General features: G+C 72.7%; 2 protein-coding genes across 3 annotated transcripts in view; one reads left to right on the top strand and one right to left on the bottom strand.

Moving 5' to 3' along the window:
• The window catches only part of SLC4A2 (solute carrier family 4 member 2), a gene marked incomplete at its 5' end in the record, with an annotated part of 35706 nt that extends 25398 nt beyond the window's left edge, over nucleotides 1–10308 (top strand). Inside the window, 6 exons of the mRNA XM_075918703.1 lie at nucleotides 663–752; nucleotides 1199–1365; nucleotides 4827–5080; nucleotides 6384–6553; nucleotides 8587–8760; nucleotides 10084–10308. Of these exons, the coding sequence (XP_075774818.1) occupies nucleotides 663–752; nucleotides 1199–1365; nucleotides 4827–5080; nucleotides 6384–6553; nucleotides 8587–8760; nucleotides 10084–10164 (936 nt within the window). The remainder of the gene's footprint in view (nucleotides 1–662; nucleotides 753–1198; nucleotides 1366–4826; nucleotides 5081–6383; nucleotides 6554–8586; nucleotides 8761–10083) is intronic.
• A 669-nt stretch (nucleotides 10309–10977) lies between these two features.
• Nucleotides 10978–24384, bottom strand: part of FASTK (Fas activated serine/threonine kinase) — a 61691-nt gene continuing 48284 nt past the window's right edge. The window contains exon 10 of one of the 2 annotated variants that reach the window (XM_075918701.1): nucleotides 10978–11297. In XM_075918701.1, the coding sequence (XP_075774816.1) occupies nucleotides 11211–11297 (87 nt within the window). In that variant the 3' untranslated portion in view covers nucleotides 10978–11210. The remainder of the gene's footprint in view (nucleotides 11298–24384) is intronic. The other variant, XM_075918702.1, reaches the window with a different exon arrangement.

The following is a 24384-nucleotide window of genomic DNA, read 5'->3' as shown; positions in this document are numbered from 1 at the left end:
TTGGGGGGCTGGGCCCTGGGGGGCAGGGAGGGGCGGAGTTGGGGGGCTGGGCCCTGGGGGGCAGGGAGGGCGGAGTTGGGGGGCTGGGCCCTGGGGGGCAGGGAGAGGCGGAGTTGGGGGGCTGGGCTCGGGGGAGCAGAGAAGGGCAGAGTTGGGGGCTGGGCCCTGGGGGGCAGGGAGGGGCAGAGTTGGGGGCTGGGCCCTGGGGGGCAGGGAGGGCGGAGTTGGGGGGCTGGGCCCTGGGGGGCAGGGAGAGGCAGAGTTGGGGGCTGGGCCCTGGGGGGCAGGGAGGGCGGAGTTGGGGGGCTGGGCCCTGGGGGGCAGGGAGGGGCGGAGTTGGGGGGCTGGGCTCGGGGGAGCAGAGAAGGGCAGAGTTGGGGGTCTGGGCCCTGGGGGGCAGGGAGGGGCGGAGTTGGGGGGCTGGGCCCTGGGGGGCAGGGAGGGGCGGAGTTGGGGGGCTGGGCTCGGGGGAGCAGAGAAGGGCGGAGTTGGGGGCTGGGCCCTGGGGGGCAGGGAGGGGCGGAGTTGGGGGGCTGGGCTCGGGGGAGCAGAGAAGGGCGGAGTTGGGGGGCTGGGCCCTGGGGGGCAGGGAGGGGCGGAGTTGGGGGCTGGGCCCTGGGGGGCAGGGAGGGCGGAGGCCGGCTCTGACGTGCTCTGTGCAGATCCGGCGGGTGATCGGGGATTTCGGGGTGCCCATCGCCATCCTCCTCATGGTGCTGGTGGATTTCAGCATCCAGGACACGTACACGCAGGTCAGTGGGGGCTGCACGGCTCGTGGCAGCGGGGGGAGGGGCCACATGCCCCACAGCCCGGCCCCAGGAGCCACACGCTCTGTGCTGGCCTGGGGCTCCGCAGGACCCCCGGCCGCCCCCCCTTCCAGGCTCCCCCCGGCCGCTAGAGCCTCCCCGACGCGCCCAGCCGGGCCCTGCGCCGGCCCCAGGAGCCTTCCCCCCACGGCAGGGCGGGCGCGCCCCACACAGGGCTGGGCAGCCCAAGCTGGCCCTGGCCGAGCCCCCCGGCGGGTTCCCTTTGCCCCGTCCCGGCTGGTCCCTGCGTCCCCCCGGCCTGTCACGTCCATCGCAGCAACGCCGGAGCCGGCCGGAGCCGCCAGGGCCTGGTGCCACAGGGACCCAGCCCTAGAGACGGCTCCATGCTCCCCCCGCCGGCCCAGGCCTCACGGCCCCCCTGCCTCCCCCAGAAGCTGAGCGTGCCCAGCGGCTTCTCAGTGACGGCCCCGGAGAAGCGGGGCTGGGTCATCAACCCGCTGGGCGAGGGCAGCGCCTTCCCCGTCTGGATGATGGTGGCCAGCGCCCTCCCCGCCGTCCTCGTCTTCATCCTCATCTTCATGGAGACCCAGATCACCACGTGAGCCGAGCTGCCTCAGCGCTGTGGGGGGAGGGGACGGGGGGAGGCGAGAGGCTGTGGGGCTGTTCCCAGGCATGGGGGGTGAGAGGAGGCTCTGGGGAGCTGGGTCTGTGGGGGGCCATGGAATGCAGGGTCCGTGGGTCGGTGAGGCAGGCCGTGGCGTCGGGGGGGTCCATGCGGCTGTGGGGGCTGTGGAGGGGGCCATGGAGCGCAGGGTCCGTGGGTCAGTGAGGCAGGCCGTGGCGTCAGGGGGGTCTATGGTCTAGGGCTGAAGGGGGTGACTCTGGCGGGCGCGAGGGGGCAGTGGGGCTGAAGGGGGTGACTCCGGCGGGCGCGGGGGGGCAGTGGGGCTGAAGGGGGTGACTCCGGCGGGCGCGAGGGGGCAGTGGGGCTGAAGGGGGTGACTCCGGCGGGCGCGGGGGGGCAGTGGGGCTGAAGGGGGTGACTCCGGCGGGCGCGGGGGGGGCAGTGGGGCTGAAGGGGGTGACTCCGGCGGGCGCGAGGGGGCAGTGGGGCTGAAGGGGGTGACTCCGGCGGGCGCGGGGGGGCAGTGGGGCTGAAGGGGGTGACTCCGGCGGGCGCGGGGGGGCAGTGGGGCTGAAGGGGGTGACTCCGGCGGGCGCGGGGGGGCAGTGGGGCTGAAGGGGGTGACTCCGGCGGGCGCAGGGGCCAGTGAGGCCAAGGGGGGGCAGTGGGGCTGAAGGGGGTGACTCCGGCAGGCGCGGGGGCCAGTGAGGCCAAGGGGGGGCAGTGGGGCTGAAGGGGGTGACTCCGGCGGGCGCAGGGGCCAGTGAGGCCAAGGGGGGGCAGTGGGGCTGAAGGGGGTGACTCCGGCGGGCGCGGGGGCCAGTGAGGCCAAGGGGGGGCAGTGGGGCTGAAGGGGGTGACTCCGGCGGGCGCGGGGGGGCAGTGGGGCTGAAGGGGGTGACTCCGGCGGGCGCGGGGGGGCAGTGGGGCTGAAGGGGGTGACTCCGGCGGGCGCGGGGGGGCAGTGGGGCTGAAGGGGGTGACTCCGGCGGGCGCAGGGGCCAGTGAGGCCAAGGGGGGGCAGTGGGGCTGAAGGGGGTGACTCCGGCAGGCGCGGGGGCCAGTGAGGCCAAGGGGGGGCAGTGGGGCTGAAGGGGGTGACTCCGGCGGGCGCAGGGGCCAGTGAGGCCAAGGGGGGGCAGTGGGGCTGAAGGGGGTGACTCCGGCGGGCGCGGGGGGGGCAGGGGGGCTGAAGGGGGTGACTCCGGCGGGCGCGGGGGGGGCAGGGGGGCTGAAGGGGGTGACTCCGGTGGGCGCGGGGGGGCAGTGGGGCTGAAGGGGGTGACTCCGGCGGGCGCGGGGGGGGGCAGTGGGGCTGAAGGGGGTGACTCCGGCGGGCGCGGGGGGGCAGTGGGGCTGAAGGGGGTGACTCCGGCGGGCGCGGGGGCCAGTGAGGCCAAGGGGGGGCAGTGGGGCTGAAGGGGGTGACTCCGGCGGGCGCAGGGGCCAGTGAGGCCAAGGGGGGGCAGTGGGGCTGAAGGGGGTGACTCCGGCGGGCGCGGGGGGGCAGTGGGGCTGAAGGGGGTGACTCCGGCGGGCGTGGGGGGCAGTGGGGCTGAAGGGGGTGACTCCGGCGGGCGCGGGGGGGCAGTGGGGCTGAAGGGGGTGACTCCGGTGGGCGCGAGGGGGCAGTGGGGCTGAAGGGGGTGACTCCGGCGGGCGCGGGGGGGGCAGGGGGGCTGAAGGGGGTGACTCCGGCGGGCGCGGGGGGGGCAGTGGGGCTGAAGGGGGTGACTCCGGCGGGCGCGGGGGGCAGTGGGGCTGAAGGGGGTGACTCCGGCGGGCGCGGGGGGGCAGTGGGGCTGAAGGGGGTGACTCCGGTGGGCGCGAGGGGGCAGTGGGGCTGAAGGGGGTGACTCCGGCGGGCGCGGGGGGGCAGTGGGGCTGAAGGGGGTGACTCCGGCGGGCGTGGGGGGCAGTGGGGCTGAAGGGGGTGACTCCGGCGGGCGCGGGGGGCAGTGGGGCTGAAGGGGGTGACTCCGGTGGGCGCGAGGGGGCAGTGAGGCCAAGGGGGGGCAGTGGGGCTGAAGGGGGTGACTCCGGCGGGCGCGGGGGCCAGTGAGGCCAAGGGGGGGCAGTGGGGCTGAAGGGGGTGACTCCGGCGGGCGCGGGGGGGCAGTGGGGCTGAAGGGGGTGACTCCGGCGGGCGCGAGGGGGCAGTGGGGCTGAAGGGGGTGACTCCGGCGGGCGCGGGGGGGCAGTGGGGCTGAAGGGGGTGACTCCGGCGGGCGCGGGGGGGCAGTGGGGCTGAAGGGGGTGACTCCGGCGGGCGCGGGGGGGGCAGTGGGGCTGAAGGGGGTGACTCCGGCGGGCGCGGGGGGCAGTGGGGCTGAAGGGGGTGACTCCGGCGGGCGCGGGGGGGCAGTGGGGCTGAAGGGGGTGACTCCGGTGGGCGCGAGGGGGCAGTGGGGCTGAAGGGGGTGACTCCGGCGGGCGCGGGGGGGCAGTGGGGCTGAAGGGGGTGACTCTGGCGGGCGCGAGGGGGCAGTGGGGCTGAAGGGGGTGACTCCGGCGGGCGCGGGGGGCAGTGGGGCTGAAGGGGGTGACTCCGGCGGGCGCGGGGGGGCAGTGAGGCCAAGGGGGGGGGCAGTGGGGCTGAAGGGGGTGACTCCGGCGGGCGCGGGGGGGGCAGGGGGGCTGAAGGGGGTGACTCCGGCGGCGCGGGGGGGCAGTGGGGCTGAAGGGGGTGACTCCGGCGGGCGCGGGGGGGGCAGGGGGGCTGAAGGGGGTGACTCCGGCGGGCGCGGGGGGGCAGGGGGGCTGAAGGGGGTGACTCCGGCGGGCGCGAGGGGGCAGTGGGGCTGAAGGGGGTGACTCCGGCGGGTGCGGGGGGGCAGTGGGGCTGAAGGGGGTGACTCCGGCGGGCGCGGGGGGGCAGTGAGGCCAAGGGGGGGGCAGTGGGGCTGAAGGGGGTGACTCCGGCGGGCGCGGGGGGGCAGGGGCTGAAGGGGGTGACTCCGGCGGGCGCGGGGGGGGCAGTGAGGCCAAGGGGGGGGCAGTGGGGCTGAAGGGGGTGACTCTGGCGGGCGCGGGGGGGGCAGGGGGGCTGAAGGGGGTGACTCCGGCGGGCGCGGGGGGGCAGGGGGGCTGAAGGGGGTGACTCCGGCGGGCGCGGGGGGGCAGTGGGGCTGAAGGGGGTGACTCCGGCGGGCGCGGGGGGGCAGTGAGGCCAAGGGGGGGGCAGTGGGGCTGAAGGGGGTGACTCTGGCGGGCGCGGGGGGGGCAGGGGGGCTGAAGGGGGTATGACTCCGGCAGGCGGGGGGGGGCAGTGGGGCTGAAGGGGGTGACTCCGGCGGGCGCGGGGGGCAGTGGGGCTGAAGGGGGTGACTCCGGCGGGCGCGGGGGGGCAGGGGGCTGAAGGGGGTATGACTCTGGCAGGCGGGGGGCAGGGGCCTGGCTCGGGGGGCAGGGAGTCAGCGCTGAGCCCCCCCCAGGCTGATCATCAGCAAGAAGGAGCGCCGGCTGCAGAAGGGCTCCGGCTTCCACCTGGACCTGCTGCTGATCGTGGCCATGGGCGGGCTCTGCGCGCTCTTCGGGCTGCCGTGGCTGGCGGCCGCCACGGTGCGCTCGGTGACCCACGCCAACGCCCTGACCGTCATGAGCAAGGCCGTGGCGCCCGGCGAGAAGCCCAGGATCCAGGAGGTGAAGGAGCAGCGCGTCACGGGGCTGCTGGTGGCCCTGCTCGTGGGTGAGTCCCTGGGCAGCCTGCAGGACGCGCCCGGAGCCGGCGCACGCCGGGGGCCCTGGGGCAGCCGGGAACGGGGCCGAGTCCGTCAAGACCCCAGCAGGAGTGGGGGGGCCAGCGCCCTCGGGGAGCCGGTTGCTGGGCAGGGAGGGGGAGTGAGGGGGGAGCAGAGCTGGCAGATATCAAGGTTGGGGCAGGCAGTGGGGGTGGGGCAGAAGGGGGAGGGTGGCAGGTATCGGGGGGCATGCAGTGAGGGCGGGGTGGGGGCAGGGCGGGGCAGGTGGGGGGGCAGGCAGTGGGGGGGGAGGGTGGCAGGTATCAGGGCGGGGCGGTGCTGGGGCAGGAAGTGGGGGTGAGTCAGTGATGGAGGAAGAGGGGACAGGGTGGGGTGGGGTGGGGCAGGAAGTGGGGGTGAGTCAGTGATGGAGGAAGCAGGGGCAGGGTGGGGAGGGGCAGGCAGCAGCGGTGGGGTGGTGCTGGGGCAGGAAGTGGGGGTGAGTCAGAGTTGGAGGAAGCAGGGCAGCGGGGCAGGCAGTGGGGGGGCAGCGTGAGCAGGGGGCGGGCGGGGGGCACAGCATGAGAAGGGGCAGCGGGGCAGGCAGTGGGGGCGGGGCAGAGTGAGAAGGGGGCAGTGGGGCAGGCAGAGGGGGCAGGGCGGGGCGGCGGGGAGAAGCTGGGCCGGAGGGGGCAGTGGGAGCAGGGGGCGGCGGGGAGAAGCCGGGGCGGGCGGGACAGGCGGGGGGGCGGCGGGGAGAAGCCGGGGCGGGCGGGATGGCGGGGCAGGCGGGGGGGCGGCGGGGAGAAGCCGGGGCGGGCGGGGCAGGCGGGGGGGCGGCGGGGAGAAGCCGGGGCGGGCGGGATGGCGGGGCAGGCGGGGGGGCGGCGGGGAGAAGCCGGGGCGGGCGGGGCAGGGGGGGGCGGGGAGAAGCCGGGGCAGGCGGGGGGGGCGGGGAGAAGCCGGGGCAGGTGGGATGGCGGGGCAGGCGGGGGGGCGGCGGGGAGAAGCCGGGGCGGGCGGGGCAGGCGGGGGGGGGGCGGGGAGAAGCCGGGGGGGGCGGGGAGAAGCCGGGGCAGGCGGGATTGGCGGGGCAGGCGGGGGGGCGGCGGGGAGAAGCCGGGGCAGGCGGGATGGCGGGGCAGGCGGGGGGGCGGCGGGGAGAAGCCGGGGTGGGCGGGGCAGGCGGGGGGGGGGCGGGGAGAAGCCGGGGCGGGCGGGGAGCTCCCACGAGCCCCGGAGGGGCTGCCCGCGGCCGGCACTACCCCGCGGGGGGGGCCGGCGCCCAGGGCTCAGCGGCCGCCCCCCCAGGCCTGTCCATCGTCATCGGGGACCTGCTGCGGCACATCCCGCTGGCCGTGCTCTTCGGGATCTTCCTGTACATGGGCGTCACCTCGCTCAACGGGATCCAGTTCGCCGAGCGCCTGCACCTGCTGCTCATGCCGCCCAAGCACCACCCCGACGTCACCTACGTCAAGAAGGTTCGCGCAGACGGGCCCTTTGGGGCCTGGGGGGACGGAGCCAGCAGCTGGATTTGCAGGGGGCAGCGGGAATCCTGGCGGGGGGGACGGAGCCAGCGGGGGAGTGGGGGGCAGCGGGAATCCTGGCGGGGCGGGGGGGACGGAGCCAGCGGGGCAAGGGGGGGGCAGCGGGAATCCTGGCGGGGGGGACGGAGCCAGCGGGAGAGTGGGGGGCAGCGGGAATCCTGGCGGGGGCGGGGGGGACGGAGCCAGCGGGGCAATGGGGGGGCAGCGGGAATCCTGGCGGGGGCGGGGGGGACGGAGCCAGCGGGGGAGTGGGGGGCAGCGGGAATCCTGGCGGGGGCGGGGGGCACGGAGCCAGCGGGGGAGTGGGGGGCAGCGGGAATCCTGGCGGGGGGGACGGAGCCAGCGGGGCAATGGGGGGGGGGGCAGTGGGAATCCTGGCGGGGGCAGGGGGGACGGAGCCAGCGGGGGAATGGGGGGGGCAGCGGGAATCCTGGCGGGGGCGGGGGGGACGGAGCCAGCGGGGAATGGGGGGGGCAGCGGGAATCCTGGCAGGGGCGGGGGGGACAGAGCCAGCGGGGCAATGGGGGGGCAGCGGGAATCCTGGCGGGGGCGGGGGGGACGGAGCCAGCGGGGAATGGGGGGGGCAGCGGGAGTCCTGGCGGGGGTTGGGGGGACGGAGCCAGCGGGGCAAGGGGGGGGCAGCGGGAATCCTGGCGGGGGCGGGGGGGGACGGAGCCAGCGGGGCAAGGGGGGGGGCAGCGGGAATCCTGGCGGGGGCGGGGGGGACGGAGCCAGCGGGGCAAGGGGGGGGGCAGCGGGAATCCTGGCGGGGGCGGGGGGGACGGAGCCAGCGGGGCAATGGGGGGGGGGCAGAGGGAATCCTGGCGGGGGTGGGGGGGACAGAGCCAGCGGGGGTATGGGGGGGCAGCGGGAATCCTGGCGGGGGGGACGGAGCCAGCGGGGGAATGGGGGGGGGGCAGCGGGAATCCTGGCGGGGGCAGGGGGGACGGAGCCAGCGGGGAATGGGGGGGCAGTGGGAATCCTGGCGGGGGGGACGGAGCCAGCGGGGCAAGGGGGGGGCAGCGGGAATCCTGGCGGGGGCGGGGGGGACGGAGCCAGCGGGGGAATGGGGGGGGCAGCGGGAATCCTGGCGGGGGTGGGGGGGACGGAGCCAGCGGGGGAATGGGGGGGGCAGCGGGAATCCTGGCGGGGGTGGGGGGGACGGAGCCAGCGGGGCAAGGGGGGGGCAGCGGGAATCCTGGCGGGGGCGGGCGGGACGGAGCCAGCGGGGCAAGGGGGGGGCAGCGGGAATCCTGGCGGGGGCGGGGGGGGACGGAGCCAGCGGGGCAAGGGGGGGCAGCGGGAATCCTGGCGGGGGGGGACGGAGCCAGCGGGGCAAGGGGGGGCAGCGGGAATCCTGGCGGGGGGGGACGGAGCCAGCGGGGCAAGGGAGGGGCAGCGGGAATCCTGGCGGGGGGGGACGGAGCCAGCGGGGCAAGGGGGGGGGCAGCGGGAATCCTGGCGGGGGCGGGGGGGACGGAGCCAGCGGGGCAAGGGGGGGGGCAGCGGGAATCCTGGCGGGGGTGGGGGGGACGGAGCCAGCGGGGGAATGGGGGGGCAGCGGGAATCCTGGCGGGGGTGGGGGGACGGAGCCAGCGGGGCAAGGGGGGGGCAGCGGGAATCCTGGCGGGGGCGGGCGGGACGGAGCCAGCGGGGCAAGGGGGGGGGCAGCGGGAATCCTGGCGGGGCGGGGGGGGACGGAGCCAGCGGGGCAAGGGGGGGCAGCGGGAATCCTGGCGGGGGGGGACGGAGCCAGCGGGGCAAGGGGGGGCAGCGGGAATCCTGGCGGGGGGGGACGGAGCCAGCGGGGCAAGGGAGGGGCAGCGGGAATCCTGGCGGGGGGGGACGGAGCCAGCGGGGCAAGGGGGGGGGGCAGCGGGAATCCTGGCGGGGGCGGGGGGGACGGAGCCAGCGGGGCAAGGGGGGGCAGCGGGACGCAGGAGGCCCGTTAACCCCGCCCCCCCCAGGTGCGCACCCTGCGGATGCATCTCTTCACGGGCCTGCAGCTGGGGTGCCTGGCCGTGCTCTGGGCCGTCATGTCCACGGCCGCGTCCCTGGCCTTCCCCTTCATCCTCATCCTCACCGTGCCGCTGCGCCTGTGCCTGCTGCCCCGGCTCTTCACCGCCCGCGAGCTCAAGTGTGTAAGTGCCGGGGGGGCCGTGACCCCAGGCCCCGGGGCAGCAGGACTTGCCTGGGGCACGTCCCCACAAGCCCTGCGGGTCCCGTCTGCCCCAGTGCAGCAGGCAGCTCTGGGGGGAGGGGGAGACACCGCCTGGGCACGGGGAGGTGGTGGGGGACGGAGGGGAGGGGGAGACGCCGTCTGGGCACAGGGAGGGGGTGGGGGACGGAGGGGAGGGGGAGACGCCGCCTGGGTACGGGGAGGGGGCGGGGGACGGAGGGGGAGGGGGAGACGCCGCCTGGGTACGGGGAGGGGGCGGGGGGCCGGAGGGGAGGGGGAGACGCCGCCTGGGCACGGGGAGGGGGCGGGGGACGGAGGGGAGGGGGAGACGCCGTCTGGGCACAGGGAGGGGGTGGGGGCCGGAGGGGAGGGGGAGACGCCGCCTGGGCACGGGGAGGGGGCGGGGGGCTGGAGGGGAGGGGGTGGGGGGCCGGAGGGGAGGGGGAGACGCCGTCTGGGCACAGGGAGGGGGCGGGGGGCCGGAGGGGAGGGGGGTCGCCCCGGCACAGGGAGGGGGCGGGGGGGGCCGGAGGGGAGGGGGGGTCGCCCCGGCACAGGGGAGGGGGCGGGGGGCCGGAGGGGAGGGGAGGGGGGGGGGTCGCCCCGGCACGGGGGCGGGGGGGCCGGAGGGGAGGGGGGGGTCGCCCCGGCACGGGGAGGGGGGCGGGGGGGCCAGAGGGGAGGGGGGTCGCCCTGGCACAGGGAGGGGGCGGGGGGCTGGAGGGTTGGGGGGGGTCGCCCCGGCACGGGGGGCGGGGGGCCGGAGGGGAGGGGGGTCGCCCCGGCACGGGGAGGGGGCGGGGGGGCCGGAGGGGAGGGGGGTCGCCCCGGCACGGGGAGGGGGCGGGGGGCCGGAGGGGAGGGGGGGTCGCCCCGGCACAGGGAGGGGGCGGGGGGCCGGAGGGGAGGGGGGGGTCGCCCCGGCACGGGGAGGGGGCGGGGGGCCGGAGGGGAGGGGGGGGTCGCCCCGGCACGGGGAGGGGGCGGGGGGCCAGAGGGGAGGGGGGTCGCCCTGGCACAGGGAGGGGGCGGGGGGCTGGAGGGTTGGGGGGGGGTCGCCCCGGCACGGGGGCGGGGGGGCCGGAGGGGAGGGGGGTCGCCCTGGCACGGGGGCGGGGGGCCGGAGGGGGTGGGGGTCGCCCCGGCACAGGGAGGGGGCGGGGGGCCGGAGGGGGTGGGGGTCGCCCCGGCACAGGGAGGGGGCGGGGGGCCGGAGGGGAGGGGGGTCGCCCCGGCACAGGGGGTGCTGCCCGCCCCACCCACCCCGCGCTCCCTCTCCCCGCAGCTGGACGCGCACGAGGCGGAGCCGATCTTCGACGAGCGGGAGGGCGTGGACGAGTACGACGAGATGCCCATGCCCGTGTGAGGGGCGCAGGCCGGGGACTGAGCGCTCGGCCCGGCCCCACCGCCGCTACCGTGGCTGCTTGGCCTGTGCCCAGCCGGGCCACTCGGCTCCGGCGCCCCCCAGGCCCGCACCAAAACTGTTCTGCGGCCCCCGAGGCTGGCGCGGAGCCATGGGGCGGGGGCTTGAGCGTGCACTGGGCCCCCCCCCGGCCCCCAGGCCGGCTCCGGACTCCACCGGCTAGTGGAGAAGGACTGAACCGTCAATAAAGGGCTTTGTAAGGAGCGTGGGGCCTGGCTCCGGGGGGCTGCGGGACCGAGACCAGCCGCGCTGCTCCGGGGACACCGGCGCCCCGGGCCACGTGCAGCACAGAGCCCCCCACGTCAGTGCGAGCCTGGCCCGGGCCTATGGGGCCAAAGCTGGGGCTGCGGGGCTGGGGGGAGTGAGTCACCGGCCAGGTGCAGCAGTTTGGTGCAGCGTGCACACACACACACAGCCTGACAGCTGCACACGCGTGTGCACCCAAGAGCCTGGCCTCTACACACGTGTAGACACACACACACACACAGATCCTGACAGCTGCACACACGTGTGCACCCGAGAGCCTGGCCTCTACACACGTGTAGACACACACACACAGCCTGACAGCTGCACACGCGTGTGCACCCGAGAGCCTGGCCTCTACACACGTGTAGACAGACACAGAGCCTGGCCGTTGCACACGCGTGTACACCCCCCCCCCGGCACGGCCCACAACCAGCTTTGGGCGCACCCAGGACAGGACAGCGCAGTTTGTCTCATTTTTATTGTAAATGCCATTGCCACCACCCCGGCCACAGCCCCCCACCCCCCAAGGGAGCCAGCCCCTCCCCCAGCCCCCCCACAGCCCCACCGGAGGGGCTGCAGGTATCTCACGGAGACCCCGGCTCCGAGGCCAGGGCCCTGCCGCCCCCGCCCCGCCAGCCCCTGGGCAGACGGGCCTAGTGGGTGGAACAGCCGGCCTCCCGCCCGCTGCCAGTCCGAGCAGGGCGCTGGGAGCCGGTGCCGAGGTGCCCGGGCAGACGCTGCTCTCAGAAGCGGAGCTCTCGGAGCTTCTCCCGCAGGTAGTGCTTGGCCTCCTCCACGCCGCTCACCTTCTCCAGCTCCGTGTAGGGCAGCTGCACACAAGCCAGGGGTCACTCAGCACCGCGCCAGCCTGGAGCGCCGGCCCGCGCCCCTCCCCGAGCCCTGGGCTGTGGGAATCGCTCACGGTGCAGGCAGGGCCCTCGGGGGGGAGCACCCTGCCCCCCAGGGCACATTGTGCACAGCAACCGCCCCTGCCCCTTGCAGGCCCCCTGCACGGCCTGGAGCGCCGGCCCGCGCCCCTCCCCGAGCCCTGGGCTGTGGAATCGCTCACGGTGCAGGCAGGGCCCTCGGGGGGGGAGCATCCTGCCCCCCAGGGCACATTGTGCACAGCAACCGCCCCTGCCCCTTGCAGGCCCCCTGCACGGCCTGGAGCGCCGGCCCGCGCCCCTCCCCGAGCCCTGGGCTGTGGGAATCGCTCAAGGTGCAGGCAGGGCCCTCGGGGGGAGCACCCTGCCCCCAGGGCACATTGTGCACAGCAACCGCCCCTGCCCCTTGCAGGCCCCCTGCACCTGCACGGCCTGGCCCTGGGGCCGCAGGCTGGCCAGGCGCACGCCCCTCCTAGCAGGTACCCAAGGGCAGCACCCTCCTGCCAGCCCCCGGGGCAGATCCAGGAAGCAGCTCCATGGGTCCGGGCAGCGAGGGGTGACACTCGCCGCAGCGCCAGGCCGGCCGGCCGAAAGCAGCGGGCACTGGGGACCAGCCAGCGGGCCCTGCCCGTGGAATCCTGCCTCGACTCCTTCGCGGGGCCAGCGCGCCGGGACCAGATCAGGGCAGTCCTGGGGGGCCCAAGGGGCTAGTGCACAGCGGGACAGGCGCGACGCAGGTCGGCGGGTCCCAGCTGTGCACAGACCGGGCGGTCGGCGCGGTCCCAGCTGTGCACAGACCGGGGGGTCGGCGCGGTCCCAGCTGTGCACAGACCGGGGGGTCGGCGCGGGTCCCAGCTGTGCACAGACCGGGGGGTCGGCGCGGTCCCAGCTGTGCTCACACCGGGGGGGTCGGCGCGATCCCAGCTGTGCACAGACCGGGGGGTCGGCACGGTCCCAGCTGTGCACAGACCGGGGGGTCGGCGCGGTCCCAGCTGTGCACAGACCGGGGGGTCGGCGCGGGTCCCAGCTGTGCACAGACCGGGGGCTCGGCGCGGTCCCAGCTGTGCTCAGACCGGGGGGTCGGCGCGGTCCCAGCTGTGCACAGACCGGGGGGTCGGCGCGGTCCCAGCTGTGCACAGACCGGGGGGTCGGCGCGGTCCCAGCTGTGCACAGACCGGGGGGTCGGCGCGGGTCCCAGCTGTGCACAGACCGGGGGCTCGGCGCGGTCCCAGCTGTGCTCAGACCGGGGGGTCGGCGCGGTCCCAGCTGTGCTCAGACCGGGGGGTCGGCGCGATCCCAGCCGTGCACAGACCGGGGGGGTCGGCGCGATCCCAGCCGTGCACAGACCGGGGGGGTCGGCGCGGTCCCAGCCGTGCACAGACCGGGGGGTCGGCGCGATCCCAGCCGTGCACAGACCGGGGGGGTCGGCGCGATCCCAGCCGTGCACAGACCGGGGGGGTCGGCGCGGTCCCAGCCGTGCACAGACCGGGGGGGGTCGGCGCGGTCCCAGCTGTGCACAGACCGGGCGGTCGGCGCGGTCCCAGCTGTGCACAGACCGGGGGGTCGGCGCGGTCCCAGCTGTGCACAGACCGGGGGGTCGGCGCGGTCCCAGCTGTGCTCAGACCGGGGGGTCGGCGCGGTCCCAGCTGTGCTCAGACCGGGGGGTCGGCGCGGTCCCAGCTGTGCTCAGACCGGGGGGGTCGGCGCGGTCCCAGCTGTGCACAGACCGGGAGGTCGGCGCGGTCCCAGCTGTGCTCAGACCGGGGGGGTCGGCGCGGTCCCAGCTGTGCTCAGACCGGGGGGTCGGCGCGGTCCCAGCTGTGCACAGACCGGGGGGGGTCGGCGCGGTCCCAGCTGTGCACAGACCGGGGGGGGTCGGCGCGGTCCCAGCTGTGCACAGACCGGGGGGGGTCGGCGCGGTCCCAGCTGTGCTCAGACCGGGGGGTCGGCGCGGTCCCAGCTGTGCACAGACCGGGGGGTCGGCGCGGTCCCAGCTGTGCACAGACCGGGGGGTCGGCGCGGTCCCAGCTGTGCACAGACCGGGGGGTCGGCGCGGTCCCAGCTGTGCACAGACCGGGGGGTCGGCGCGGTCCCAGCTGTGCACAGACCGGGGGGTCGGCGCGGTCCCAGCTGTGCACAGACCGGGGGCTCGGCGCGGTCCCAGCTGTGCACAGACCGGGGGGTCGGCGCGGTCCCAGCTGTGCTCAGACCGGGGGGTCGGCGCGGTCCCAGCTGTGCTCAGACCGGGGGGTCGGCGCGGTCCCAGCTGTGCTCAGACCGGGGGGTCGGCGCGGTCCCAGCTGTGCACAGACCGGGGGGTCGGCGCGGTCCCAGCTGTGCACAGACCGGGGGGGTCGGCGCGGTCCCAGCTGTGCACAGACCGGGGGGTCGGCGCGGTCCCAGCTGTGCTCAGACCGGGGGGTCGGCGCGGTCCCAGCTGTGCACAGACCGGGGGGTCGGCGCGGTCCCAGCCGTGCACAGACCGGGGGGTCGGCGCGGTCCCAGCTGTGCACAGACCGGGGGGTCGGCGAGGTCCCAGCTGTGCACAGACCGGGGGGTCGGCGCGGTCCCAGCTGTGCACAGACCGGGGGGTCGGCGCGGTCCCAGATGTGCTCAGACCGGGGGGTCGGCGCGGTCCCAGTTGTGCTCAGACCGGGGGGGTCGGCGCGATCCCAGCTGTGCACAGACCGGGGGGTCGGCGCGGTCCCAGCTGTGCACAGACCGGGGGTTGGCGTTAGCTGTTGCCCCTCAAGAGCGAGATCTGGGAGCCATTGTGCCGAGCTGTCTGAATTCTGCCACGCCATGCGCCGCAGGGGGGCTAACAGTACCCAGAACCACTGGGAAAGCGACAGATAACCCAGAAATCCCATGCAGCCTGTCGAAATCCACGGGATGCCCACATCTTGAATGCCGGGGCGGGTCTGCTTGCCCCATCTCAAAAAAGTTGTGGTAGGGTTGGAAAAGGTTCCGAGAAAGGCAACAACGATGATGAGGGAATGGGAGAGAGACGGGGTCTGTTCACCTTCGCAAAGAGGAGACTGGGGGGACAGGAGAGAGGTCTATAAAATCAGGACTGGTGTAGAGAAAGTGACTAAGGAAAAGTGATTGACTTGCTCCCGCAATATAAGAACTAGGGGTCACCAAATGACATTAACAGGCAGCAGGTTTAAAACAAACAAAAGGCAGTTTTTCTTCATACAACCTGTGGAACTCCTTGCTGGGGGACGCTGAAGCAGAACTGGGTTAACAAGTATTAGAGAAGTTCCTCTAGGACAGGCCCATCAAAAGGCACAGAGCTCAGAGGGGCAGGGACGCAGCCCAGTGGTCTGGTGCGCTAGCCTCTGTCTGCCAGGAGCTGGCAGTGGCTGATGATTGACAGAACTGCAGAGGAGCGAGCGGCGTGGGGTGTCCAGCTCATTGCACCCAGTGCAGCATGCATCACGACCTGCCGGGGGGCTGCGGCGTAGCGGTGCATTCGGTGCGAGGAGCTCCCGGCCCTCAGGGGCCGGCCAGGAGGCGCTCAGGGCACACAGACGGGGAAGGAGAGCAGTCAACGGGAGCAGAGAGGAGCGAGCCCGTAGCTGGACCCTCCGGCCAGAGGATGCTGTGGGATCCTCTCGCGCTGAGGATACGTATCCGGGGGAAGAGGCAGGCGTGAGTAATGGGGGAGTCGATCACTAGAAGCAGACAGCTGGGTGTGCGATGGCGGGGAGAACGGGACGGCGACTGGCCTGCCTGGTTGCGGGTCTGTCGAGGCATCTAGACAGACGTACGTGCAGTGCTGGGGAGGGGCCGGCGGTCGTGGTGCAGGCAGGTACCAGTGACGCAGGGAAGGGCAGCAGACACGACGTGCAGGCCACATTGCGGCTGCTAGGAACGAGACTGAAATCCAGGACGACTACGGGAGCGTCGGCAGCCTCAGTGCGCGGAGGAGACGATGGGGGAGGGGTTTCGATGTCTTGGGGACACTTCGGGGCTGGGGGAGCCCCACCTAAGCCGCATGGGGGCAGATGCTGGCAGGGGAGCCGAGGGGTGCGGCGGGCACAGGGTCTATTAACAGAGGTGAGGGTGGAAGGCGCTGAGCCCAGGGCCAGGCCTGGTGTTCAAAGAGCCCCGTGCAGTCAGGCCAGGTCGCGGCAGATCTGGAAGTGCTTACGCACCGCACCTGGGTCTAGCGGGAGCGCTGGCTCCAGGGGCTAGCGCTCCAGCAGGCGGGAAGGACCCTCGGTGGCATGAGGATGGGCAGCGGGACGTGGGCACCCCAGGGTGCCGAATCTCGGGAAGGTGGTGCTGGTGGGGGAGCGGCGCAAGGCGTGAAAGAACACGCAGAATCCCCGTCCCACAGAGCCTCCCTGGCTAGGACTCCCACGGGCCCCCCGGCCCCCAGGGTGGTGACGGGCCAATGCTCAGGGGAAGGAGAGAGGCCCAGGACGGGAGATCTCTGCTGCCCCGTGTCACATGACCGAATTGGAGGGAAGCAGCCAGATCGCTGCTGCACCCCTGGAGGGGGGGGTGTTGGCCCCAGAAATTGGTATAAAAGGGAGCCATGTGGGGTATTGAATGGGAGCTTGTTGTTTTCTGATCCTGTGTACACTGTTTGTGTGAGTGTATAATGTCTGTGTGTGTAGGTAGGAATCTGTAATCTGTGTGGAAGCTGAATATTTCTGTGAATGTGGTTGAGCATGGCTATGGACAGGCTGAGTAGCAAAGCCCTGTGGAACAATGGCCCTTGATGGCCCAAAGACACACCTAAAGCAGGAGGGCGGAGACCCAAGGGCTGCCAGCAGAGAGAGGCTGAGGACCAGGTGACCGGCTGAGACCAGAGGAGGCCAGGAAGGGGTATAAAGAGGCCATGTGGTCGATGCCATTTTGTTCTCAGCTCAGCACTTCATCCCAGAGGCAGCACTGCAGGGATTGAAGAGCCTGGAAGACCTGTGAACCCATCCTGATCGTAGGATGTGCAATAAGAACTTTTAAACCAGCAGCTGCAACATCTCTGCTAGAGCCTGCATCGAGGACTGGGAGATTCGGTGCATGTAACGTACTGTACTTTAATAACCTTACTCTCAGGCTTTTCTTTCTTGTAATAATAAACCTTTAGATATAGATTCTAAAGGATTGGCCCAGCGTGATTTGTGGGTAAGATCCAGAGGGTAAATTGACCAGGGATCTGTGGCTGGTTCCTTGGAACCGGACAGAACTTGTTCGGGGTAGGTGGGATTGGGTGCTAGGACCCCCCACCCGTGTATAGGCCCGGGGCCATCTGGGGCACGGATATTGCTGGGGTGTCGGAGGGGTTTTGCTCGGGAGGCTTCAGGCAGGCAGCTGAAGCGCTCTGTGAGACTGGTTTGTGGCCTGTGTGAGAGGTCACCAGTCGGGGGCTGTAAGGAGCCCCGGATTTGAGCAATTCGCCCTGAGCGGACGCCCTAAGCTGTGCCCAGACACGGCCCGGTCGGTCACACCCCGCACCGCCAGAGAACACGGGCGACACCTTCAACCGCCCTGGCTCCCACGAGAGGCAAGTCTCCACCTGGTCCTGAGCGGAGCGCAAGTCTCGCCAGCTGGGCCGTAGCGGGGGAGGGGGGGAGGTGTCTGCTCTGTGCCCGGGTCCCCTGCGCTGGGCTGTGCGATTCCCACGGACTCACCCACACGGGGATTGGCCCAGACACCCCGTCTCAGCCTGGGGTTCCCCCGCCTCCTGCACCCCGCAGTGGCATGCACAGACTCCCCCAGCCGGTAGAACAGAGGGAGTTTATTGCCTCTCCAGGATACAGCACAGCACAGATGCAATCTGGTCACAGGAACTGGGGCTAAGAGGCCTCAGTGCCCCCCTAGGGATGGGGGTGGCTGGGCCCTACAATCGCAGCCCCTCCCCAGCTCCTTCTCTCCTGCTTCCCAGACAGAAACTAACTAATCCTTCTCCAGCTCTGCCCCCAGCCAGGGCAGCATTCCCTTCCTTTGTTTCTCTCCCTGGGGGGTGGCTGGTCAGACAGGTTTGGAGCCCCCTTTGCATAGTGACTCCCCCCCTGCCCTGCTGGGTGGTGCTACAGACAGCAAAGGTCGCCCACAGACCCAGCAAGGAACCCCCACTATGTCACAGCAGGGAACAAGGCTCTTCCCGGGCAGACAAAGGGAGGGAGGGGGACGGCCCCTGGCTGGGGGGCAGGGTCGGAGAGCGAGGCAGTGGCTGGCTGGACACCATGAAGGGAAGAGCCTAAGCTGAGACCTGAGGGTCATGGGGGGATCCCCCTTCCCCAAGGGGCCTGAGGATCCTGCCCCTCACTCCTGGAGCCACACACGTCTGTGCTGGGCTGTACCCGGAGGAGCGACGACCCCCCTGTTCTACCGGCCAGCGGGGCCTGTTCTGGCTGCTCCGGGGTGCAGGACCGGGGGTCCCCCTGCACCATCACACCAGGAGGTGAGCACAGCTGGGCCACTGGTAACACTGATCACAATCAGGGTGCCCTGTGCGGCGGGCGCGTGAGCAGCCGGGCACCCCAGCAGGGCAGGCTTGTGTCCCGCAGGGGTGCCCTGGTGCACATACAAACTCTTCTGCTCCGGGAAGCTGCCCAGACTAGGACGCCCCGGGACACCCTGTGGGGCGCTGACCGTCAGAAGGGGAGCGACCCCGCACGAGGGGCCTCGTGAAGCAGAAAGGAAAAGGCGCAGAGCCCCTGCAAGCAGCACGGACGCGTTCCAGGCGCCACGAGAGGGGCCCGCCGGAACCGTTAAAGCGCCGTGCGGATGCGCCCTCGGCGGCGGCGGGCGCTAGTTAGGACGTGGCCGTGCAAGCCTAGCGAGGAAGGCGCGGGACCCTGGCAAACCAAGCGGAAGAATATAATGAGGGAGGCCAGGAAGGCATGTGGAGAGCAGAGACACAGACCAAACACCGGCTTGAGCCCAGACACAGGCAGCTGCTCAACAACCGGGGCCACGGGAGGGTCGAGGCGCCGAAGGAGACTCCAGGCGACCGCGGACTCTTGCCTCGGTGTCAATGGTCAAGGGAGACCCCCACCCCGCGGGGCCAGTCTGGGCAGGCGACAGCCCCAGGGGCGGCCCAGACGGAGGCGCCATTAGCGGAGGCTTGGGAACGAGGCAGCCGTGAGAGTGCAGAGCTGCTGCCTAGGACCGGCCGCAGAGAAGCTGTGGGAGCCCTGGAATCGAGGCTTCACGAGGCCCTGGCCTGGAGGGGCCGCTACATCCCAGCCCGAAGAGAGCCCAGGCCGAGCCCTTCCAGCCGCTCGCGCAGCCCCGGTTAGCACGGCGCTCGACGGGCCAAGGGATTTCCTGCTCTTTCCCTCCCCACCCCCTGCGACTGGTTGGACCCTGGGCCCCTTAACTCCACTGCCCTGAAACCAAGCTGCGCCCACGGTGCCGATGTTGGTGAGTCTCTGGGGTGCTGCAGGGTCATTTAACCCAGCCTCTCCTCCAAACAACTGGACGGTAACTCGCGTGAGGCCCGGAGAGACGATGCTGGCGCTTACGGGCCAGTTCGCCTGGATCTGCTCCTGGGCAATCCGGGTACAGCCAGCGAAGGACGGAACGGTCAGCCACGCAGACGAACCGCCGTCGCCGGGGGAGTCCCATGGCTGCTGCACGGGGGAACCTGCCCCGCCGACCCAGCGCAGCTCTGAGGGACGGTGGACGCCGTGAGCGAGAGTCCCAGAAAGCCTGCGGCAAGGCCCTCGCCAAAGGCTCAAGCCGGCACCTCGGTGAGCGACTCTGGGGCCCAGAACACGGGCTCCGGACAGGAGGGGGGTGCTGAGAACGCCTGGCCGCAGGGACGCAGAACACGGGCTCCGGACAGGAGGGGGGTGCTGAGAACGCCTGGCCGCAGGGACGCAGAACACGGGCTCCGGACAGGAGGGGGGTGCTGAGAACGCCTGGCCGCAGGGACGCAGAACACGGGCTCCGGACAGGAGGGGGGTGCTGAGAACGCCTGGCCGCAGGGACGCAGAACACGGGCTCAGGACAGGAGAGCGGGTGCTGAGAACGCCTGGCCGCAGGGGAGCAGAACACGGGCTCCGGACAGGAGAGGGGTGCTGAGAACGCCTGGCCGCAGGGGAGCAGAACACGGGCTCCGGACAGGAGGGGGGTGCTGAGAACACCTGGCCGCAGGGGAGCAGAACACGGGCTCCGGACAGGAGAGGGGTGCTGAGAACGCCTGGCCGCAGGGACGCAGAACACGGGCTCCGGACAGGAGAGGGGTGCTGAGAACGCCTGGCCGCAGGGAGCAGAACACGGGCTCCGGACAGGAGAGGGGTGCTGAGAACGCCTGGCCGCAGGGACGCAGAACACGGGCTCCGGACAGGAGGGGGGTGCTGAGAACGCCTGGCCGCAGGGACGCAGAACACGGGCTCCGGACAGGAGAGCGGGTGCTGAGAACGCCTGGCCGCAGGGACGCAGAACACGGGCTCCGGACAGGAGGGGGGTGCTGAGAACGCCTGGCCGCAGGGACGCAGAACACGGGCTCCGGACAGGAGAGGGGTGCTGAGAACGCCTGGCTGCAGGGGAACAGAACAAGGGCTCCGGACAGGAGAGGTGCTGAGAACGCCTGGCCGCAGGGGAGCAGAACACGGGCTCCGGACAGGAGAGGGCTGCTGAGAACGCCTGGCCGCAGGGGGACGCAGAACACGGGCTCCGGACAGGAGGGGGGTGCTGAGAACGCCTGGCCGCAGGGACGCAGAACACGGGCTCCGGACAGGAGAGGGGTGCTGAGAACGCCTGGCCGCAGGGGAGCAGAACACGGGCTCCGGACAGGAGGGAGGTGCTGAGAACGCCTGGCCGCAGGGACGCAGAACACGGGCTCCGGACAGGAGAGGGGCTGCTGAGAACGCCTGGCCGCAGGGGAGCAGAACACGGGCTCCAGACAGGAGAGGGGTGCTGAGAACGCCTGGCCGCAGGGGAGCAGAACACGGGCTCCGGACAGGAGGGGGGTGCTGAGAACGCCTGGCCGCAGGGGAGCAGAACACGGGCTCCAGACAGGAGGGGGCTGCTGAGAACGACTGGCCGCAGGGACGCAGAACACGGGCTCCGGACAGGAGAGGGGTGCTGAGAACGCCTGGCCGCAGGGGAGCAGAACACGGGCACCAGACAGGAGGGGGGTGCTGAGAACGACTGGCCGCAGGGACGCAGAACACGGGCTCCGGACAGGAGGGGGGTGCTGAGAACGCCTGGCCGCAGGGACGCAGAACACGGGCTCCGGACAGGAGAGGGGTGCTGAGAACGCCTGGCCGCAGGGGAGCAGAACACGGGCTCCGGACAGGAGAGGGGCGCTGAGAACGCCTGGCCGCAGGGACGCAGAACACGGGCTCCGGACAGGAGAGGGGTGCTGAGAACGCCTGGCCGCAGGGGGACGCAGAACACGGGCTCCGGACAGGAGGGGGGTGCTGAGAACGCCTGGCCGCAGGGGGACGCAGAACACGGGCTCCGGACAGGAGGGGGGTGCTGAGAACGCTTGGCCGCAGGGGAGCAGAACACGGGCTCCGGACAGGAGAGGGGTGCTGAGAACGCCTGGCCGCAGGGACGCAGAACACGGGCTCCGGACAGGAGAGGGGGTGCTGAGAACGCCTGGCCGCAGGGGAGCAGAACACAGGCTCCGGACAGGAGAGGGGCTGCTGAGAACGCCTGGCTGCAGGGACGCAGAACACGGGCTCCGGACAGGAGAGGGGTGCTGAGAACGCCTGGCCGCAGGGGGACGCAGAACACGGGCTCCGGACAGGAGAGGGGCACTGAGAACGCCTGGCCGCAGGGGGACGCAGAACACGGGCTCCGGACAGGAGAGGGGTGCTGAGAACGCCTGGCCGCAGGGGGACGCAGAACACGGGCTCCGGACAGGAGGGGGGTGCTGAGAACGCCTGGCCGCAGGGACGCAGAACACGGGCTCCGGACAGGAGAGGGGTGCTGAGAACGCCTGGCCGCAGGGACGGAGAACACGGGCTCCGGACAGGAGAGGGGTGCTGAGAACGCCTGGCCGCAGGGACGCAGAACACGGGCTCCAGACAGGAGGGGGGTGCTGAGAACGCCTGGCCGCAGGGACGGAGAACACGGGCTCCGGACAGGAGAGGGGTGCTGAGAACGCCTGGCCGCAGGGACGGAGAACACGGGCTCCGGACAGGAGAGGGGTGCTGAGAACGCCTGGCCGCAGGGACGCAGAACACGGGCTCCAGACAGGAGGGGGGTGCTGAGAATGCCTGGCCGCAGGGGAGCAGAACACGGGCTCCGGACAGGAGGGGGGTGCTGAGAACGCCTGGCCGCAGGGGGACGCAGAACACGGGCTCCGGACAGGAGAGGGGGTGCTGAGAACGCCTGGCCGCAGGGACGCAGAACACGGGCTCCGGACAGAAGGGGGGTGCTGAGAACGCCTGGCCGCAGGCGAGCAGAACACGGGCTCCGGACAGGAGGGGGGTGCTGAGAACGCCTGGCCGCAGGGGGACGCAGAACCCGGGCTCCGGACAGGAGAGGGGCTGCTGAGAACGCCTGGCCGCAGGGGAGCAGAACACGGGCTCCGGACAGGAGGGGGGTGCTGAGAACGCCTGGCCGCAGGGACGCAGAACACGGGCTCCGGACAGGAGGGGGGTGCTGAGAACGCCTGGCCGCAGGGGAGCAGAACACGGGCTCCGGACAGGAGAGGGGTGCTGAGAACGCCTGGCCGCAGGGGACGCAGAACACGGGCTCCGGACAGGAGAGGGGCTGCTGAGAACGCCTGGCCGCAGGGACGCAGAACACGGGCTGCGGACAGGAGGGGGGTGCTGAGAACGCCTGGCCGCAGGGGGACGCAGAACACGGGCTCCGGACAGGAGGGGGGTGCTGAGAACGCCTGGCCGCAGGGGAGCAGAACACGGGCTCCGGACAGGAGAGGGGTGCTGAGAACGCCTGCCGCAGGGACGCAGAACACGGGCTCCGGACAGGAGAGGGGGTGCTGAGAACGCCTGGCCGCAGGGACGCAGAACACGGGCTCCGGACAGGAGAGGGGTGCTGAGAACGCCTGGCCGCAGGGGGACGCAGAACACGGGCTCCGGACAGGAGAGGGGCGCTGAGAACGCCTGGCCGCAGGGGGACGCAGAACACGGGCTCCGGACAGGAGAGGGGTGCTGAGAACGCCTGGCCGCAGGGGGACGCAGAACACGGGCTCCCGACAGGAGAGGGGCGCTGAGAACGCCTGGCCGCAGGGACACAGAACACGGGCTCCGGACAGGAGGGGGGTGCTGAGAACACCTGGCCGCAGGGACGGAGAACACGGGCTCCGGACAGGAGAGGGGTGCTGAGAACGCCTGGCCGCAGGGACGGAGAACACGGGCTCCGGACAGGAGAGGGGTGCTGAGAACGCCTGGCCGCAGGGACGCAGAACACGGGCTCCAGACAGGAGGGGGGTGCTGAGAACGCCTGGCCGCAGGGGAGCAGAACACGGGCTCCGGACAGGAGGGGGGTGCTGAGAACGTCTGGCCGCAGGGGGACGCAGAACATGGGCTCCGGACAGGAGAGGGGGTGCTGAGAACGCCTGGCCGCAGGGACGCAGAACACGGGCTCCGGACAGAAGGGGGGTGCTGAGAACGCCTGGCCGCAGGCGAGCAGAACACGGGCTCCGGACAGGAGGGGGGTGCTGAGAACGCCTGGCCGCAGGGGGACGCAGAACACGGGCTCCGGACAGGAGAGGGGTGCTGAGAACGCCTGGCTGCAGGGGAGCAGAACACGGGCTCCGGACAGGAGAGGGGTGCTGAGAACGCCTGGCCGCAGGCGAGCAGAACACGGGCTCCGGACAGGAGGGGGGTGCTGAGAACGCCTGGCCGCAGGGACGCAGAACACGGGCTCCGGACAGGAGGGGGGTGCTGAGAACGCCTGGCCGCAGGGACGCAGAACACGGGCTCCGGACAGGAGGGGGGTGCTGAGAACGCCTGGCCGCAGGGGGACGCAGAACCCGGGCTCCGGACAGGAGAGGGGCTGCTGAGAACGCCTGGCCGCAGGGGGACGCAGAACCCGGGCTCCGGACAGGAGAGGGGCTGCTGAGAACGCCTGGCCGCAGGGGAGCAGAACACGGGCTCCGGACAGGAGGGGGTTGCTGAGAACGCCGGGCCGCAGGGACGCAGAACACGGGCTCCGGACAGGAGGGGGGTGCTGAGAACGCCTGGCCGCAGGGGAGCAGATCACGGGCTCCGGACAGGAGGGGGGTGCTGAGAACGCCTGGGCAGAGGCGAGCAGAACACGGGCTCCGGACAGGAGAGGGGTGCTGAGAACGCCTGGCCGCAGGGACGCAGAACACGGGCTCCGGACAGGAGAGGGGCGCTGAGAACGCCTGGCCGCAGGGGGACGCAGAACACGGGCTCCGGACAGGAGGGGGGTGCTGAGAACGCCTGGCCGCAGGGGAGCAGAACACGGGCTCCGGACAGGAGCGGGGGTGCTGAGAACGCCTGGCCGCAGGGGAGCAGAACACGGGCTCCAGACAGGAGGGGGGTGCTGAGAACGCCTGGCCGCAGGGACGCAGAATACGGGCTCCGGACAGGAGAGGGGTGCTGAGAACGCCTGGCCGCAGGGGGACGCAGAACACGGGCTCCGGACAGGAGGGGGGTGCTGAGAACGCCTGGCCGCAGGGGGACGCAGAACACGGGCTCCGGAGAGGAGAGGGGCTGCTGAGAACGCCTGGCCGCAGGGACGCAGAACACGGGCTGCGGACAGGAGGGGGGTGCTGAGAACGCCTGGCCGCAGGGGGACGCAGAACACGGGCTCCGGACAGGAGGGTGGTGCTGAGAACGCTTGGCCGCAGGGGAGCAGAACACGGGCTCCGGACAGGAGAGGGGTGCTGAGAACGCCTGGCCGCAGGGGGACGCAGAACACGGGCTCCGGACAGGAGGGGGGTGCTGAGAACGCCTGGCCGCAGGGGAGCAGAACACGGGCTCCGGACAGGAGAGGGGTGCTGAGAACGCTTGGCCGCAGGGGAGCAGAACACGGGCTCCGGACAGGAGAGGGGTGCTGAGAACGCCTGGCCGCAGGGACGCAGAACACGGGCTCCGGACAGGAGAGGGGGTGCTGAGAACGC

The sequence above is a fragment of the Pelodiscus sinensis genome, unplaced genomic scaffold (assembly GCF_049634645.1).
Source record: "Pelodiscus sinensis isolate JC-2024 unplaced genomic scaffold, ASM4963464v1 ctg210, whole genome shotgun sequence".
Classification (NCBI taxonomy): domain Eukaryota; kingdom Metazoa; phylum Chordata; order Testudines; family Trionychidae; genus Pelodiscus; species Pelodiscus sinensis.
The sequence above is the reverse complement of the archived record's forward strand: the minus strand, read 5'-3'. Positions and strand labels throughout refer to the sequence as shown.